General features: G+C 44.5%; 1 protein-coding gene across 1 annotated transcript; it reads left to right on the plus strand.

Annotated features, from left to right (window-relative positions):
- The first annotated feature begins 2,278 nt into the window (after positions 1–2,278).
- On the plus strand, positions 2,279–18,727 carry LOC139074603 (mas-related G-protein coupled receptor MRG-like). The gene is made up of 3 exons (XM_070566074.1): positions 2,279–2,559; positions 15,115–15,218; positions 16,686–18,727. Exon 3 carries the CDS (start codon positions 16,732–16,734, stop codon positions 17,653–17,655), a length of 924 nt encoding a protein of 307 aa, XP_070422175.1. The 5' UTR covers positions 2,279–2,559; positions 15,115–15,218; positions 16,686–16,731; the 3' UTR covers positions 17,656–18,727.
- Positions 18,728–19,526: the final 799 nt, after the last annotated feature.

Genomic DNA, 19,526 nt, shown 5'->3' on the forward strand with positions numbered 1-19,526 from the left:
CCCACCGCTTCCCCACGTGTCCACGTCGTCGCTCCCCCCTCTCACGTGCACTGTCGAGAAGTTGTCTCTCAGTCTCTCTCCGGGAGTGTCCTCTGCCCCCATCAGTCTCCTCTCGGTGCTGCGGTTTGAAAGGGCTGATGATCAAGCGCTTCCGTCTTTCTACTGCAGAACCAGTCCACGTGCAGAGGCAGAGCCAGACACCTAGACGGCTGGTATCTTCTTTGTGACCAGTCGGTTGAAGGACATGACGCAGTGTGAGGGCAGGTGGTCTGAGGAGCGCTTCCCGCCCCTCAGCTGCAGCGGGAACCCGCATCTGCACAGCGGGGCGCACGCGCAGGATGGCCGCCTCGCTCTGGAAATCAGTATCAGGAACTTTAACAGTCCTCTCTGCCCAGGTGACGTGCAGGGCAGTGGCTGTCACCCCCCAGTCACCCAACTCACTCCCCCACCCTGGGGAGTCTGGGGTGGGCCAAGACCCCAGGGGTTGCTTTAGGGGGGTTCCTTCTGCATGGGGGCAGGAGAAGGAAACTATAAGCGTGTCCCCTGGTTTTCCAAGGACTTTGCCTCCGTGACAGTTTGGGCTCAACATGAACCCGGTGGTAAGTCCGGGATGAAGCTCTTCCCTCGTTAGATGAGGCAACAGGAAATGGGGTCTCCTGCTGCCACACTTCAGGGGCCACTCGTCCAACACCAAGGGCAGCTCTTCTGTGGTGCCTCCGAGGAAAGCCTCGAGGCGGAGCCCATCGTAGCCCCTGAGACTCTGACATCAGTCAGGACAGCGGAGGATTCACAGGGAAGTTTAAATGTGGTAACCGGGCCCCCACAAATGACTTCCCGTTGCACACTGGGCCTGCTTCTGCCCGACGGAGGTTAGCAGGGTTTTCAGGAGCTTAGAGAACATTCTGGGACCCTTAGGCAGGAGGCAGGAGGCAGTAGCTCTCAGCGGGCAAGGCTCATGTTTCAATGTGGGAAAAAGCCAAATAATCAGACCTCCCACTGACAAAGCCACAGAGAGAAGAGGAAGGAGAGAACTCTCTGAACTAAAATTCAAGACAGAGGAGAACTCTTCTGAGCTGTCGGCCTTAAGATGACAGCGTGTTTTCCTCTGGGGCCATTTGTAGATTCTGGATGAGAAATAAGGACCAGGCTCGATCTGGGAAGAGACTTCTGCTGAGAGAAGGAAAACCAGTGCAGCTTTGAGCAGCCACCCGAAGCTGAAGTGACCAGTCGGGCACGTGGGGCACTGAGGACACAGCCAGATTTCCGCGTGGAGCAGGTGCCGAGTCCTGGGCCCGCCGAGTCCCCACAGAGGCAGGGAAAGGAGAGCGAGGCCTCCACCAGGAGGGGTGACGTATTTGGCATCTCATGGATCTTAGGACCAAATACCAGGCTGGGGAGGGAATGAGCATGCCACAGCTGGACCCCATCAAGATTTTGCTAGAATGTGGAGCCGTGTGGGGTGAGAGAACACAAATCTGTGCCAGGAGCCCTGAGGGTAAACACCCCAGGACTGAGGACTGAAGGGGGTGTCTGCCAGGCTCTGGTACAAACCCGGGGAGGGCCACCCCCAAAGAGCAGGGGTGGACCGAGAGAGAAGGGGTCTTCCTAAGACGCCTCCAGCCCCGTCCAGCTCAACCTCTCGTCTCCATGCGTGGCCTGCTGGCACCCAACTTGACTACAGTTTGTCTTGTGTTTCCATCGTGCCTTGAGGCTGAGCTCTCCGTAGAACACTCTTGGTGAGGGCTCTGAGCCCCAGGAAGAAGATCCAGCCTGTGATGCTGAGACACTGGGTCTAGAACATCCCTCATGCTTCAGGGACCCTGAGCTCTTCCAGGAATAAGCGAAGGGGCCTCACTTCCAGCCCCTGCTCCGCGGGGGCCTCTCTGATAACTGGAGCCCGGCTCAGTTCTTAACGCACAGCCGCTCCACCTGCGAGCCAGTGGACTCCACCACCTGGGCTCGGGCTGTGGGCTGGGAGGGCCAAGGCGGGCCAGCCCCAGGTCACATAGGATGCAGCTTTCACAGAAGCGATTACAAAGAACAGGCGTCAAACTGGGCCAAGTTAAAGTAACTTTGTGCTGAGGGCCAGCAGAAGCAACAGGAAATAGCACATTTCATCAAATATCAGTAAAAATACGGACTAATGGGGTCCATACAATATTAATGAACCCAGAGTGGCCAGGTAATAAAGAAACAGACTCTCTGAGTTTTAAGTACCTCAGCGCCTTGCTCCCTGCATCAGCTTTACGGCAGAAGATACTCCGAGCATCTTCTCGTTGCCTCCTGGGAAACGCTTTTCTCCGGCACTTCACCCCATTACGTGTGTGCGCTGGGGTGAGCCGTGTGATAAAGGGAAGGAGCGCAGCCTCCCCGGTGCTCCCGGGGCCCTTCTGGAGCTTTGCTCCCAGGACCGTCGTCAGGAATTAGCTCCGGCCGGCATGGTGGCAATATGATTTGAAGCGTCATGCCATGAAAAGGGCCGGGATCATCTTTTCCCAGGGATTTCTCGAGGCTCCAAGAGGCGGGCGCGGCCCTTCCAGGAGATGAGAAGGCCGGAAGGTGAGGACCCGAGTTTGTTCTCTCTGCTTTTCTGTTCTCCTGTCTATGCTGGGCGTCCCCTTCCTAACCGTAGAGAGGGGCTCACTTCCCAGGGGCTCCCTCGCTGAACTGAGGCCTCTGTTCTCAGCATCGCCAAGACTTAATGGAAAATGAAGCTCCCGGGTGGAAGGCTGTACAGAACAAAGGAGGCGCTGAAAACCGCCCCCTGCCCAGTTCTGTAGTCTCCACACACTGACAGTGTGTGCTAACGCATCCCACAGGTGGTCCTGGAGCACGGATTGGTCCTCATTGACTTTCAGAATGAAGGACTTAAGGCTCAGACAGGTGTTGGCAAACCCAACTCTGAAATCTGAAGGATTAAGTGGAGGGTTCTTATGCATCCCCCGGACCTGCATTGATTTAAGCGTCTGATGCTTCCTTCCTTTTCCCCCTCAAGGGTGACAGGCTCCTTACACCGTCCCTCAGGAAACAATCGCTGTGTAGATGATCTCATCCATCATCATGACTTGTCCACAAATTCCAGCTCTTTGATTCTCATCATAGACACATCCAGGCTTCCCGGGTAGCTATAAAAATGAAGGGTCCAGGATATTGAAAATTATAATTGGGGAAACGTAGAAAATGATACCCTATGTTTTTGGGCATACATTCTCAATGAGGCAATATCATCCTCAAAGGGGCAAAAATGGGGTTTGGGGGGAGGGGACAAAAAAACTTACTCTTTATTTATGTGTGACTCTCAAATATACACATAATATATAAACAGATATATCATATATTTGTGGTATTAAAGTGTCTGATGGAAAAAGTTGGATAAAAAGTCCCTTGGGGGACCACCGTCATCACCACCGTCATCACCACAACCACCATCACCATCACCACCACCACCTTCACCATCGTCATTTTAAGGAAAGGTGAAGGAACGCTGCCTTCGAGTGATTTCCCAAGGAGATCATTCCTGCGGGATAATACTCTGCCAGCGTTACCTCCCCTCTCAGTTTCCTGCCGAGGTTAATGGGGAAATGGCCATTCGTTCCTATCCAGGGACTTCAGTGGTGACATCACCGATACCCTCAGAGCAGGCAGTCATGAGGAAGGGCATCCGATAGTCTTGACGCCTGTGTCTGTCTTAGCGCTGAAGAGCTGATGCATCTCCAAGGTGAGTCTGTAGAATCGCGTTCCTTTCCTTTCTATGAGTCACAAATATGTAGCCACCATGGACCAATGTGGAAAAAGGGGCATTTTTATTGACAAAGGGCATTTTTAAAATCTTATTGATAACTAAATACCAGAAACTCTATTCTTTTTCTCTATTAAAGAGAAGACTTCTGGAACAGCGGCTGCAACTGGAGTCACTCTTTTATTCAACTCCAATCTCATTCACCTTCAAGTCTCATCAATCTTTTCCGACAGGCTAACTGGGAAATTGAATGCCGAGGGCCTGGGAATCACCATGCATGTGCATTTTTCCATCGGATGATGGCAACTCTCCCACCTCAGCCCCCCTAAGGATGCAGCACTCATCCTACTTACTCTTTCACGAGGGATGGGGACCCCCAAAATTTTTCCTGGCACTATCCAATAGCCTCTCCCCCTTTGTCATCAGTAAAGGAGAAGTATTCCCTCAGATCCTGAAGATACATATTTCATCTACTTAACTTATTCTTGATGAAATACCAACAGGGTGACTTGTGGGGAAAATGGATGAGAAGTGTCATCATGATTTGGTCTTGATGCTCTTGCTCTGAGCACTGCGGCCTCTGTGTGACCAAGACGTCACAGTGAGCAGACAGTTCATTCCCTGTAATTAGAAGATTCCTTATCGCTGTGAATACTCGTGTGAAGGCACATGGGGGGTTTCTGTTGGTAACTTTTAGATAAGTGTTTACATTTTGCAGACTGTGTTTTTGGAATGGAGCATTTTTCTCATAGTTTCCAGGGTCTCGTTCATTCAAGGGCTGGTGAATGTGCAAAGGACTCGAGTTTCAGAACTGAGGGAGAGGTCTTGACTTCGAAATTTGTCCTCCACACCCCAGCCCTGGAGTTTGGTCCTACGCATTCTGTAAGGGCTTGGTGGTCTTCTAGTCGATTTCTGTCCTGTGGACTGTATGGCGAACATTGCTGGAAGCCTCTGGACACTGGGGTGCTTCTCAAATCCTGACTGTGATGTTCCCTATGCTTTCTATTAGGAAAGATGCAACCGCTTGGTGTCAAGCAGGTGATCACCACCCCCTTTCCCAGTCTGCCTGTTTCTTCTCATCCCGTGGGAAACCAGGGTTCCAGCCTTGTTTGTGTCTATCCCAGTAACTACTCTGTTCCATTAGGAGATGCTAATGGATTTCCTTTAGGAGCCGGGCGTCTCCTCCTACTCTTGTCTGTTCTTTTGCCGTGGAGGTTGAAGATGACGCTCCAACTTCATGAACCAATGTTATATTGCTAATTGTTCCAAGTACATTTCTGCCCCTTTCTTGAATTCATCAGGAATACTTTTAGTATGTCAACATTAAATTCAATTATTTCTGTGAATTTCTGCTAGATATCTATTATGTTGTGAAGAGGTGGCTGGCTAATAGAAGCTATTTTATTTTTATTGTATTCATTGAGATAATCACATAGTGAATAATAGGAAGAGTTTTTCCTTATTACAGTTGAACTAACCTTGCTTTCTTGAGATAACTTTAACCTACTTAACAATGGTGTTTTGCTCTTGTTAATGCGCTGCTGGATTTCAGTCATTAGTATTTTTTTTAATTTTATTGAGGTCATATTGGCTTAGAACTGTGTAAATTTCAGGTGTGCATTTTTATATTTCAGTTCCTCTATAGCCTGCATCGCGTTCGCCATCAACAGTCTAGATTTTATCCATCACCATACACATGTGCCCCTTTACCCCTTTGGCCCTCTCCTGTTCCCTTTCTCCTCTGATAAGCATTAATCCTTATCTATGTGTGTGTTTATCTTCCACAGATGAGTGAAATCATATGGTATTTGTCTTTCTCTGTCTGACTTATTTGCTTAGCATAATATGCTCAAGGTCCGTACGTGTTGTCACAAATGGTAGAATTTTGTCTTTTTTATGGCTGAGTGGTATTCCATTGTATATACATATATCACATCTTCTTTTACCATTCATCCATTGATGGGCACTTGGGTTGCTTCCACATCTTGGCTATTGTGAATAAGGCTGTGATGAACATAGGCATGCATAAGTCTTTTTGAATTATTGATTTCATGTTCTTTGGGTAAATACCAATTAGTGGAATAGCTGAATCATATGGTAGTTCTATTTTTAATTTTTTGGGAAATCTCCATAGTGTTTTCCATAGTGGCTACACCAGTTTGCATTCCCATCAGCAGTGTATGAGGGTTCCCTTTTCTCCACATCCTCTCCAACACTTGCTATTTCTTGTCCTGTTAATTGTGGCCATTGTGATGCATGTGAGGCGATAGGTCATTGGAGTTTTTATTGCATTTCCCAAATAATTAGTGATATTAAATATCTTTTCATGTGCCTGTTGGCTATCCGTATAACTTCTTTGGAAAAATGTCTGTTCATATCCTCTGCCCATTTTTGATTGGGCTGTTAATTTTATTGTTGTTGAGTTGTATGAGTTCTTTATATATTTTGGAAATTAACCCCTTGTCAGATATATGATTTGCAAATATTTTCTCCCAGTTGGTAGGTTTTCTTTTGGTTTCCCTTGCCTGAGTAGACATGGTATTTGGAAAGATACCACTAAGACTGCTGTCAAAGAGTGTACTGCCTATATTTTCTTCTAAGAGTTTTATGATTTCAGGTCTTTCAAGTCTTTAATCCATTTTGAGTTAATTTTTGTGAACGGTGTAAGATAATGCCTACTTTCATTCTTTTGTGTATGGCTGTCCAGTTTTCCCAGCACCGCTTATTGAGAACTTCCTTTCTCTATTGTATGTTCTTGTCTCCTTTATTGAAGATCAGCTGTCTATAGATGAGTGGTTTTAATTCTGGGCTCTCAATTCTGTTCCACTGATCTGTGTGTCTGTTATTCTGCCAGTACCATGCTATTTTGATTACTGTAACTTTGTTGTATATTTTGAGTTCACCTCCAACTTTGTTCTTTTTTCTCAGGATTGTTTTGGCTATTTTGGGTCTTTTGTTGTTTCATGTAAATGTTAGGATTCTTTGTTCTAGTTCTGTGAAGAATGTTATTGGGATTTTGAATCGGATGGCATTAAATCTGTAGATTTCCTTAGATAATATGGACATTTTAATCATGTTTATCTTCCAATCCATGAGCACAGAATATCTGTCCAATTCTTGATGTCTTCTTCAATTTATTTCAATAATGTCTTATAGTTCTCAGTGCATAGGTCTTTCACCTCCTTGGTTAAAATTATTCCTAGGTATTTTATTTCGTTGTTGCTGTTGTGATCGTAAATGGAATTGTATTCTGGAATTCTCTTTCTGCCAGTTCGTTATTAGCGTATAGAAATGCAAGTGCTTTTTGTATGTTGATTTTGTACCCTGCAGCTTTACTGTATTCACTGATTATTTCTAATAGTTTTGGGTGGATTCTTTAGTGTTTTCTATATAGAGACTCACGTCATCCACAAATGGTGACAGTTTTACCTCTGCCTTTCCGGTTTGGATCCCTTTTATTTCTTTTTCTTGACTAATTCCTCTGGCTAAAACTTCCAGTACTATGTTGAATAAGAATGGTGAGAGTGGGCATACTTGTCTTGTTCCTGTTCTCATACTTGTCTTGTTTCAGTTTTTAACACAATTGAGCATGATGTTGGCTGTGGGTTTGTCATATACGGCCTTTAGTATGTTGAGGTACTTTCCTTCTATTTCCATTTCTTTGAGATTTTTTATCATAAATGGATGTTGGATCTTGTCAAATGCTTTCTCTCTGTCTATTGAGATGATCATGTGATTTTTATTCTTCATTTTGTTAATGTGGTGTATCACATTGATTGATTTGAGGATGTTGAACCATCCCAGCATCCCTGGAATAAATCCCACTTGATTGCGGTGTACGATCATCTTACTGTATTGCTGTATTTGATTTGCTAATATTTTGTTGAGGATTTTTGCAACTATATTCATCAGCAATATTGGCCTGTAATTTTCCCTTTTTGTGTGGGCCTTGTCTCGTTTTGGTACCAGGGTAATGTTGGCCTCGTGAAATGAGTTAGGAAGCATCCCATCCTCTTCAATTTTTTGGAATAGCTTGAGAAAGATAGGAATTAAATCTTCTTTGAATGTTTTGTAGAATTCACCAGAGAAGCCATCAGGTTCTGGGCTTTTGTTTCTTGGGAGGTTTTTCATTACTATTTCAATCTCTTTCCTGTTGACTGGTCTATTCAGATTCTCTATTTCTTCTTGATTCAGTTTTGAGAGGTTGTATGAATCTAGAAATGTATCCATCTTTTCTAGGTTATCCAATTGTCGGCATACAGCTTTTTACAGTATTCTCTTATGATCTTTGTATTTCTGTGGTGTCCATTGTGATTTCTCCTCTTTCATTTCTGATTTAACTTACTTGAGTCTTCTTTTCTTCTTAGCAATTCAGTCTAAGGGCTTGTCAATTTCTTTTATTTTTCTCAAAGAACCAGATCTTAGTTTCATTGATCCTTTTAGTTGTTTTATTTCTGCCCTTATCTTTATTATTTCCTTTCCTCTCTTGACTTTGGGCTTTGTTTGTTCTTCTTTTTCTGGTTCTGTTAGGTGTAGTGTAAGTTTGTTTATTTGAGATTTCTCTTGTTTCTTAAGGTAGGCCTGTACTGCCATAAATTTCCCTCTTAGTACCACTTTTATGTATCCCATAAGTTGTGGAATGTTGCGTTTTCATTTCCATTTGTCTCCAGGTATTTTTTGGATTCCTCCTTGGATTTCTTCATTGATCCAATAGTTGTTCAGTAGCATGTCGTTTAGTCTCCACATGTTTGTGGCTTTCCCAGCTTTTTTCATGTAGCTGATTTCTAGTTTCATAGCATTGTGTTCGGAAAAGATGTTTGATATGATTTCAATCTTAAATTCATTGAAGCTTGCCTTGTCTCCCAACATATGATCCATCTTTGAGAATGTTCCACATATGCATACACTTGAGAAGAAAGTATATTCTGCTGTTTTGCAATGGAATGTTCTCTATATATCTATTAAGGCCATCTGGTCTAGTGTTTCTTTTAATGTCGGTATTTCCTTGTTGACTTTCTGTCTGGATGATCTATCCGTTGGTGTAAGTGGGGTGTTGAGGTCCCCTACTGTTATTGTGTTGCTGTCAATTTCTCCCTTTAGGTATGTTAGTAGCTGTTTTATCTACTTTGGTGTTCCTGTGCTATGTGCATATATATTAGTAAGTATTAGGCCTTCTTGGTGGAATGTCCCTTTCCTCATTATATAGTGCCTATCTTTGTCTCTTGTTATCTTTTCTATCTTGAAGCGTGCTTTGTCTGATACAGGTATGGCTAAACTCTCTTTTTCTTGCCATTTGCTTAGAGTATCATCTTGATCCCGTCACTTGGAGCTTGTGTTTGCCTTTAGAGCTGAGATGTGCTTCCTGGAGGCAGCATATCACTGGTCTTGTTTTGTAATCTATCCAGCCACCCTGTGTCTTTTGATGGGTGAAGTCAACCCATTTACATTAAGAGTTATTATTGATATTTGAGGGCTTAATACTGCCATTTTATCTTTTGTTTTCCAATTGTTCTATATTTCCACTGTTTCTTTTTCCTTGTATTTCTGTCTGCCATTTCAGTTTGGTGGCTTTCTGTCATGTTTTTCTCAGTTTTCTCTTTATGATTTGTGACTCTGCTCTGACTTTTTGTTTTGTGGTTACCATGAGGTTTTTAGACAAGATCTCATAGGTGAGATAGTCCTTTTTCTGATAGCCTCTTATCTCCATTAGCCTATGCAGGTTCCATCCCTTTTCTCTTCCCCTTCTGTGTTGTTGTTGTCACAAATTATTCTTCTTTTGTGTGAGTTTGTGACCAAATTGAAGTAGTTATAGTTATTTTGATGCTTTCTTTCCCTTTATCCTCTATGTTATAATTAAGTCTTTACTAACTCATTCCGATAGAGAGCTGCAATTTTCTGACTCTGCCTATTTATTTCCTTGCACAAAGCTTTGTAAACCTTTGCCTTTTTGTTTCAGGTTAGAGGGCTCCTTTCAACATTTCTTGTAAGGCAGGTATCGTGGCAATGAACCCCTCAGCCCTGTTTGTCTGAAGAAGCTTTTCATTCTCCATCATATCTGAAGAATAATTTTGCTGGACAGAGTATTCTTAGCTGACAGGTTTTGTCTTTCAGTATTTTGAATATATCATTCCACTCTCTCTTAGCCTTAGGGTTTCTGCTGAGAAATCTTCTAAAAGCCTGATGGGGGTTCTTTGTACGTTATTTTCTTCTCTCTTTCTCCCCTTAATATTTTTGCTTTCTCATTGTCTTTTGACAGTTTTAATATTATATGCCTTGGAGAAGGTCTTTTTGTCTTCAGGTAATTAGGAGTTCTCTTAGCTTCATATATTTGCATGTCCAGTTCCTTCCACAGGTTTGGGAAGTTCTCAGCTATTCCTCCTTTGAATAAGCTCTCTGCTCCTTTCTCCTCCTCTTCTCCTTCTGGGATGCCTATAATCCTTATGTTACTTTTCCTAATTGAATTGGATGCTTCTCAAAGAATTTTTTAATTTAAAAAAAATCTTAGTTCTCTCTCCTCCTCCACCTGAATCCCTTCTAGGTTTCTGGCTTTGAGCTCACTAATTCTCTCCTCCATATGGTCTGCTCTGTTTTTAATGCTTTCTACATTATTTTTCATCTCATTAATTGTGTCCTTCATCTCCACAATTTCCGTTTTATTATTTTTTTTAGAGCTTCAATCTCTTTGGTGAAGTACTCCTGCTTTTCACTAATTTTATTCCTGAGCTCATAGAACTGAGTTTTGTAACTTGTTGAGTTTCTTTATGACAGCTATTTTGAATTCTCTGTCAGTTAGAGTGTAACCTTCTGTGACTTCAAGTTTGGTTTCTGGAGAGTTGTCATTCTCCTTACATTCTGCCACATTACTGTAGTTCTTCATGATTTCTGATGAACTGACCCTCTGTTGGTGCATTCATGGTAGGAACCACCTTTCTTATTTGGGTGCAGCTTTGGTTACTTTGGTTCTGAGCTGCTTCGGATAGTATTTGAGAGCCTACACTTTCCAGCCTCCACTGCATCTACCAGAGGCATCGTCAGGGCCCTCCACGTCCACTTGTGACTCTGGGATTGCTGGTGCCTTGCTGTTTACAATGTCACTACAGTTCCAGGTGTCGCCAACAGGGTCACCAGGCTGTGAGCACTTCTGCTGCTTCTAGGGCCACCTGGGTCTCGTGTTCTCCTACTGGCTCTCCATGGGCTCTCCAGGCTCAGATGCTGCTGCCCCACGTCCCAGCTGCACTGCTGGTCCTGGGTTCTCTGGGAGGCTGAATGCACAGTTGCCAGGCGTGCTGGTTTTACAGGTGTCAGTGTCGCTACCAGGGGCCAGGGGACCCGGGGACTTGTATGCAGCCCCCACTGCTGGTGGAGCTGGTGTCAGAGGTGCCACCCCTGGGGGCTAGATCACTGGTTCTGCTGTGATTCCTGATACCTCTGGTCAAAGTTTCCACCTGCCACCAATGGGGTGGGGACAGGGGTTATTTTTTCTGCTCTCACCCTGTCTGCTATCAGTCATGACAGCCAGGGTGTCCACCGCCACCTCTGCTCACGGTAGCACGAGCTGAAGCATGAGCATCTGCTCCCTGGATCGCTGCTGCCAGGGCAGGGGAGGGGGCTGCTCCTCCAGTTCCACTGCCTCCTGGGGATCCAGTCCACCCAGCTTCAGATGTATAGATGCACGGCTCTCTTAGGCGTCCTGTTGTGCTGTGTAGTGAATTCTCTGTTGGTTGGTGGATGTCTGTGTGGTTATAACTTAGAGGGGAGAGAAAAAAGGAACAACTCACTCCACTATGATACTCAGTTGTTAGTACTTTATATGTGGTCTTTGAGCATGTCTTCATATGTAAACTTGGCTCATATTTCTTCTCCCGTCCCTTCTTTCCTTCCTGTCTTGTCTCCCAGCTTCCTTCCTTACTTTCTTTTTTTGGTATATTTTGTTTTTTTATTTCTGTTTCTGATCTTAACCTCCCATACCAGCCTTAAAAAGTTATTTGGAAAGCTTTTGATATTTTCTCTAGGTTTTGGACTTGTTTGATGTAGAAGTAAAATTTCTTTAAAATTTTGGTAACGTGCAAACATACACATGTTTTGAAACGTACTTTTGTGGGAGAGGTTGACTTTGGTGGGAGAGCTTGGCTTCTTTTTTTACATATTTCTGTCATTTTTCTTTAAATACTACTTTTTAATTTTCTTTTATTTTTTACATAACCATTTATTCCAATATAATTCACATACCATACAGTTTATCCATTTAACATGCACAATTCAATGGTTTTTAATTGAGTTGTGCACAGAGATGTTCAAGCATCACCACAATCAGTTTCAGAACACTGTCGTCACCCCGAAAGGAAACCCTGTGCCTGTCAGCAGTCATTCTCCACTTCCTTCAACTGCATCAGACCTAGGCAATCACTAACCGACTTTCTGTCTCAAAGACTTGCCCACTTGGGATCTTTCATGTAAGTGGAATCATATAATATGTCGTCTTTTGAGAAAGGCTTTTTGCAGTTGTATATCTTCAAGGTTCGTCCACGTCATAGCACGTATCAGTACTTCAATCTTGTTTTTTGTCAAATCTTCCATTTTACGGGCGTGCCACATCTTCTTGATCCATTCATCCGTTGATGGACATTTAGGTTGTTTCTACTTTTGGGCTATATTAATAATGATGCTATGGACATTCCTTATAAGTTTTTATGTGGACATATTTTTATTTCTCTTGAGCATATAGTTAGAAGCAGAATTTCTGGGTCATATGGTGAGTCCATATTGAACCTTTTGAAGAACTGCCAGCCTGTCTTCTAAAGCAGCTGCATCATTTGACATTCCCATCAGTGGTGCCTGCAGCTTCCAATTTCTCCACATCCTAACCAGCACTTATTTATCTGTCTTTATTATTTACTTTTTTAATTTTAGCCATTCTAGTGAATGTGAGGTGGTACCTTATTTTGGTTCTAATTTGCATTTCCCTGATGGCTAATGATGTTGAGCACCTTTTCCTTTGCTTATAGGCTATTTGCGTATCTACTTTGGCTAAATGTCTATTCAGAACCTTTTCCCATTTTGAAATTTGGTTATCTTTTTATTGGTTAGTTATAATAGCATTTTACATATTCTAGACACAAGTTTCTTATGATGTGTATAATTTGCAAATATTTTTTCTAGTCTGTCGGTTATCTTTTCACTTTCCTGCTGGTATATTTTGAAGCACAAAATTTGTAATTTTGATGAAGTCCAAGTTACCTGTATTTTCTTTTGTTGCTGTGCTTTTGGTCCATATCTAAGATGGTTTTGCCAACCCAAGGTCAGGAAGATTTGTTTCTATATTTTCTTCTAAAAGTTTTGCATTTTCAGCCCTTACACTGAAGTCTATGATCCATTCTGAGTTGATTTTGGTGTATAGTGTGCGGAAAGCAATACAACTTCATTCTTTTGTGTGTGGATATCCACTTACTCCAGCACCATTTGCTGAAAAGACAATTCTTTCCCATTGACTTGTGTTGGCACTTTTTTTGGAACATCAACGGGCTGTAAAAGTTAGCGTTTATTTCTAGACTTTAAATTCTATTCCATTGATCTGTATATCTCTCCTTGTGACCATAACACACAGTCTTGATGACTGTAGCTTTGCAGTAAGTTTTGAAATCAAGAAATGTGATGTAAATACTCCAACTTCATTCTTCTTTTTCGGGATTGTTTTAGCCATTTTAGGTCCCTTGAATTTCCACATGGATATTAGAGTTAACTTAGCAATTTCTGCCAAGAATTCAGCTGGGAGTCTAACAGGGACTACATTGACTCTCACGTCATTTAAGAGCGTACCACCATCTTGACAACGTTAAATCCTCTGATTCATGAGCGTGGGATGTTTTACAATTTATGAAGGTATTTGAAAACTTCTCTCAAAAGTGATTCTTTAGTTTTCCAAGTATAAGCTTTCCACTCTTTTCCTAAATTTACTTCTAAGTATTTCATTTATTTTTGTACTATTATAAATGGAATTATTTCTTAATTTCATTTTTGAATTGTTCATTATTAGTTTATAGATATACAACTGATTTTTGTGTATTTATCTTGTACTCTGTAACTTTGCTGATGTTTAACATTTTTATAATTTATATTTTAGTATTTTTGTAACCACAAAAATGAAACAATAAATATTCGTAAGACAATGCTGCATATTTCTGAGAAGTCATTCCAATAGTGTATTTTGCATCAATAAAATGACCTTTCTATCAATTATATAATAGTATGCATAAAGGCTTGTAACATAATATCAAGAATGATAATTAATAAATATGTTATCAGAAGTATATTATCAATAATTTATTGAAAGTAAAATTATCACAATAGCGTGGATTTATTATGAGCCATTTAGTAACATGGAGATAAAAATTGTTAATGCAACATTATTTCTTCTTTCAAAACTATTTTTCTGAATTTGGAAAAGGCTGTGAAAACATCAGGAAAAAGGGAAACAGAGAGTGAGAAAAAGAAATAAATTTTGGTCTCCTCCTCAGCTGATCTTTTTTTTTTTTGAAAGATTAGCCCTGAGCTAACTACTGCCAATCCTCCTCTTTTTGCTGAGGAAGACTGGCCATGAGCTAACATCCATGCCCATCTTCCTCTATCTATACGTGGGACACTTACCACAGCATGGCTTTTGCCAAGCGGTGCCATGTCCGCACCCGGGATCCGAACTGGTGAACCCCAGGCCGCCAAAGCAGAATGTGCACACTTAACTGCTGTGCCCCTGGGCCGGCCCCTCAGTTGATCTTTGTCTCAGTCACTGAACTGAGGATTCAGTGAACAGTGAATATGCATTTCTAATCAATGAATAAACAATGCTTTCTAGATCTGACCAGTAAGAAACAGCAGGATTTTCACTCTCCAGCGCTGATGCGGGTGGAAGGAAACAGCCTCAGACCTCGGGGCGCCAGGCGGTGGGCATTGCCGATTCCCCTCACAGCAGGCCACTCAGCCCTCCCTCAAGACTGCTCCTGGATCTTCCTCCTCATCTGTCCTTCCAGTGGGAAAGAGGGTTCTGGGAATATAAGTCAGACCAGGGCGTGACTTGCTTTGAACACTGTCACCCCTTTACATCGTTCCCAGAATGAAACCCTCCCCGGCTTCTACGAACTCCCTCCCTGACTCCTCGGTGCTGTCCTCTGTCCTCCCTCTGCTGTCATATTTGGATCCTTTAAGACGTGTTAGTCATCTCAAACAAGGGTGTCTCTTGCTCATGTCGAATCCTGTGCCTGAAACAGGTGTCCTGGGTAACGGATGTCACGGGCAGCCCCTCCCCTAAACGCTCTGCTCTTTCATTCCAAAAACACTTTTTTTTTTTTTTAGCAATTAAAATCTCTCTGGCTCTACTGTAGGCACAGAGGTTGAGTCCATCAGAGGACGAAACAGACAAAGACCCTGCCTGCCTTGTGCTTCCGTTCTTAAAGGAGACATCTAGACCGGTCAATAACCGGGAAGAGTAAGTACCGATGTAGCATCTTAAAAGATAAGCATGGGCAAGAACACACGAGAAGGAGACAAATCAAGATGTGGGGGTGGCGATGTGGGGCCCAAGGGCTGCAATGATAAAGGGGGTGCAGAGAGAAGGGCTCGTGTGTCAGACTTGAAAGATGCGAGAGCCAGTCTTTCCTCTGCCGGGAAGACAGAGCAGCAGCAGAGGCGGAGCCACGGCCCTAACTAGCCAACGCCCTAACGAGGGCCTGGGGCGGGATGAGAGAGGGCAGAGCATGAGGCATGAGTGAAGGCAGGCAACGGGGGACGCGGTTTATGCCGACCCTTAGGACTTTGTGGCATCTTCAACTCTGAGTGAAATAGGAGACATCGGAAGCTTCTGAGCGGAGACGCTATGTGACATGGTGAAGTTCTCAGTGGATCATTTGGGCTCCTTCACTGAGCATGGACCAGGTCTGGGGGAGAGGTGTTGTGCAAGCAGGAGGACCCATCAGAAGACCACTGCCGTGATCAGGAAAGAAGATGGAGCTCTCTGCCGGCAGGAATCATGGGGGTGGGGAACCGCCATCAGGTGTGGTGTGAGCCTGGCAGGCAGACCCAGCGCAATTCCTCATAGGCTGGATGTGGAGTGAGACAGCGAGGGGGTCAAAGATAACTCTCTGGCTTCTGGACTTGGCAAACTGAGGTACCAAACTGCCCTCGACCCACATGGGGCAAACGCCAGTCTGGGGAGTGTGGAAGACATTGTTATGAGACAGTCGTTGCACAGGTTGGGTGTGAGGCTCTGCTGGATTTCAGGTCGAGTCGTCATCTAGGCAATGAGATCACTGAGTCTGACGTTTCGGAGGCACATCAGAGCTGGAAACGCACACATGGGATTCACTGAGATAGAGATGGTCCTTCAGATCACGTGCCTGGATGATCTCAGCAAGGGAGCGGGTGTAGACGGAGCAGCGGAGCAAGGATGGAGTCTTGTGCACTGCGGCACTGAGAGGCTGGGCGGAGGAGGGGGAGGGAAGGAGACAAGGAGGGCAACCAGTGAGGCGGGAGGGAGAACGGCGGCGGGGGGTGGGGGGGGTGATGCTCTAGAAGCTAAGTGGAGAATTTTTGTCAAAGGGGATGTGTGATAAACTGTGCCGAAAACTGCTGAAGAGTCGGGTCACTCCCTCCTCTTTGTTCCTGGACGTTATTTATAACTCCTCTGCACCGAATCGCAACCTTTTCCACTCCTTTTGTTTATTTGCTTGTGTCACTGTCTGCATCCTCCTCCAGAATGTGTGGTACGTGACAGTGCCAGATGTGTGGCCTTGTCATCTGCGCCGTCCAAGTCTTTTAACACAATTCCTGTCACATAAAATGTCCTCAAGACGTATTAGTTAAAAGGATGAATAAATAAATGAATGAGGGAAGGACGTGTTTAGACACATTCCCGCCCTCTCATAGGTCTTGTGTGTTCACATTCTTTTCTTCGCAGGGAGTCCTTACTCTACAGACGTCTTCTGAGCTCAGCCTCGACCACAATGAGCGGTCCTTGCACATCCACTTACGACTTCAAACCAAATGGCACCTTCAGTGGCGATCCTGAGAAAACCCAGGCTTCGAAGATCCTCTCTCCTCTTGCAGTCTTCGTCTCCCTCTGGGGGCTGGCGGGGAATGGTCTGGTTCTTGGCCCCCTCGTGTTCTCTGTCAAGTGGGACCACTTCACTGTCTTTATTTTCCATTTGTCATTGGCAGACTTTATCTACCTTTCGTGTCAGACAGTGGTGTTGGTGAAAATAATGTTAGATGCCTTTCACAACATTTGGTTTGATGCCTGGCCCCTGGAAGTATTCACATACACTTCCTACACAGTGGGCCTCTGTCTCCTGGCTGCCATCAGCATGGGACGCTGCCTGGCTGTCCTCTTCCCCATCTGGTACAGATTCCACTTGCCCAAGCACACGTCCACCATCCTGTGCATCCTGATCTGGGTCTCGTCCATTGCACTAAACGTGGTGAGGTTCCTCTCCTGTTGTCACTCTCATCCATTCCTGCCTTGCAATGTATGCCTTGAAATCTTTGCTGTGTTTGTTTGTGCTCTTCCTTCTGCAATAATAATGTGCATTCTGACTACACTGTTCAGAATCAAGTATAGCTCCCGGCTTCGTCCGCCCGTCAAGCTTTATGTCGTCCTTCTGCTTTCTGTCCTCTTCCTTCCCTGTAGCTGTGCCGTTGTTATTCAAGTCCACACTGACCCCTATTCTAACGCACCCTATTTGTTTTGGCTTTGGATCCTGCTCTCCTGTGTAAACAGCTCTGCCAACCCCTTCATTTATTACTTTGTAGGGAGATTTGGGAAGCAAAGGCGTCAGGAACATTTGAGGGAGATTTTCCAGAGGACTCTGGGGGAAGAGGCGGATCCGAGAGGAGACACATCGAGTGGGGAAGTTAATAGTTCAATCTGAGTAACCGGAAGGGACATAGTCAGGGCGCCTTTGAAATTACACAGCTCTACTCTGCATGAGTTTCTGATATACTCAGCCTCAATCCCGTATCTTTGTCCTCCGCCTCTTCTCTCAGAGCCAGGAAACCACCTTTATTCACCATCCATCTGTGCCGGGATGTCTGGAGCTCATGGGTACAGGGTGAGCCTATCTCATTTTGGATGGTCCTTCTCTCTGCTCCATTCCTCGGGTGTTTTCTTCTCTACACAATGTGAGCTAAATCTTACCAAACTCACGATTAGTCCACGTGGTCCAGGGTCCTCGGGGTGCAAAGAGCAAGGGAGAAGAAGCATCCTCGCTCCCATGTTTGAATCCTGCTTTGATAAAACTATTCCTATAAACTTACATGAGCCACAGCGCCATTCTGAGGCTCAGCGCTCTAATCAAAAAGGTTTACGGGGGGCCGGCCCAGTGGCACAGCAGTTAAGTTTGCACGTTCCGCTTCGGCGGCCCAGGGTTCGCCGGTTCGGATTCCGGGTGCGGACATGGCACCGCTTGGCACGCCATGCTGTGGTGGGCGTCCCACATATAAAGCAGAGGGAGATGGGCACAGATGTTAGCTCAGGGCCAGTCTTCCTCAGCAAAAAGAGGAGGATTGGCAGCAGATGTTAGCTCAGGGCTAATCTTCCTCAACAAAAAAAAGGTTGACGGGAATTCTAGTCCTCCTTTTTTGGAATAAAATAGGAGATGACACGTGAAAAGGAAGAGGTCCATCATTCTAAGTGAGTAAGTACTGAACCCTGGAGTCAGACCGCCTTTTCCTCTCCTGATCCGAGTCCTGCTGCTGTGAGCGACCTGCTGTCTGCGCCCTGTCTTTCCTTGGTTTTATTCATCACTGGCTCAAATACCGACTTCGAGTTCACCGACACGTTTACTTATTGTCAGTGTGAAAAGAAACACGACTGTGCACTGGGGAAATGCCTTCTGAGTGTCTAGAGTTGGACTGAGGTTCGGCAACAGCACGACCCTCGCTTTCACTGAAACGGCAAATAAAGTTGCATTCCTCTGGGCGGTTTGTCTCTGTTCTCAAATATTCGATATGGCCGTGTTCCCAGGTTGGTCATTGAGAGAAGCTGGTGGGAGAGAAGTTTTTTGTACTATTTCAAATTTGTAAATATTTTGAACTTAAAGCCTCTCTATCTAACTTGATAGAGATTTACCTGACTTCTCTGGCTCTTTGGAACCCACTTACAAAGAAAATATAGAAAGAATCATCCTTAAAAAATATTTCTGCCATCTCTATGTTATTTCCTTTGGCCAGAACCCAATCGTATTTCTGAACACGGTGGATGGGTAATGAAAGCGTAGGTCCTGGGAGCACAGAAGATCTAATCTATTCACGGGTGGTGTATATTAAGGATCTATAGAGGGACCATTATCACATGAAACCATCAAAGGCACACGTCACAAGTGCCAATCTCAGCAGTCAGTTCTCCTTCTAAGGCGCTCAGTGTAATGACCCTCCGTGTGAGTCTGTGAGGGCTGCCATAACAGAACCCCACAGACCGGGGGCCTAAACACCAGAAATTTATGTTTTACAATTCTGGAGGCTGGAAGTCCAAGATCAAGGTGTCAGCAGGGTTGATTCTTTCCGAGGCCTCTCTCCTTGACGTGCAGACGGCCATCCTCCGCCTGTGCCCACACATGGTCGTCCCTCTGTGCGTGTGGGTGTCAAATCCTCTTTTCTTATAAGGACACCAGTCTATTGGATGAGGACCCCTCCCTTATGACCTCATTTTAACTTCTTTACCTCTTTAAAAGTCCTGTCTCCAAATACAATCACACTGGTGGGGCTGGGACTTCAACACATGAATGTGGGGGGGGCACGATTC

This window comes from Equus przewalskii, chromosome 11 (assembly GCF_037783145.1).
Source record: "Equus przewalskii isolate Varuska chromosome 11, EquPr2, whole genome shotgun sequence".
Taxonomy (NCBI): Eukaryota; Metazoa; Chordata; class Mammalia; order Perissodactyla; family Equidae; genus Equus; species Equus przewalskii.

Coding starts and splice junctions, on each gene's coding strand:
- LOC139074603 (XM_070566074.1), top strand. CDS start 16,732: ATGAGCGGTCCTTGCACATCCACTTACGACTTCAAACCAAATGGCACC.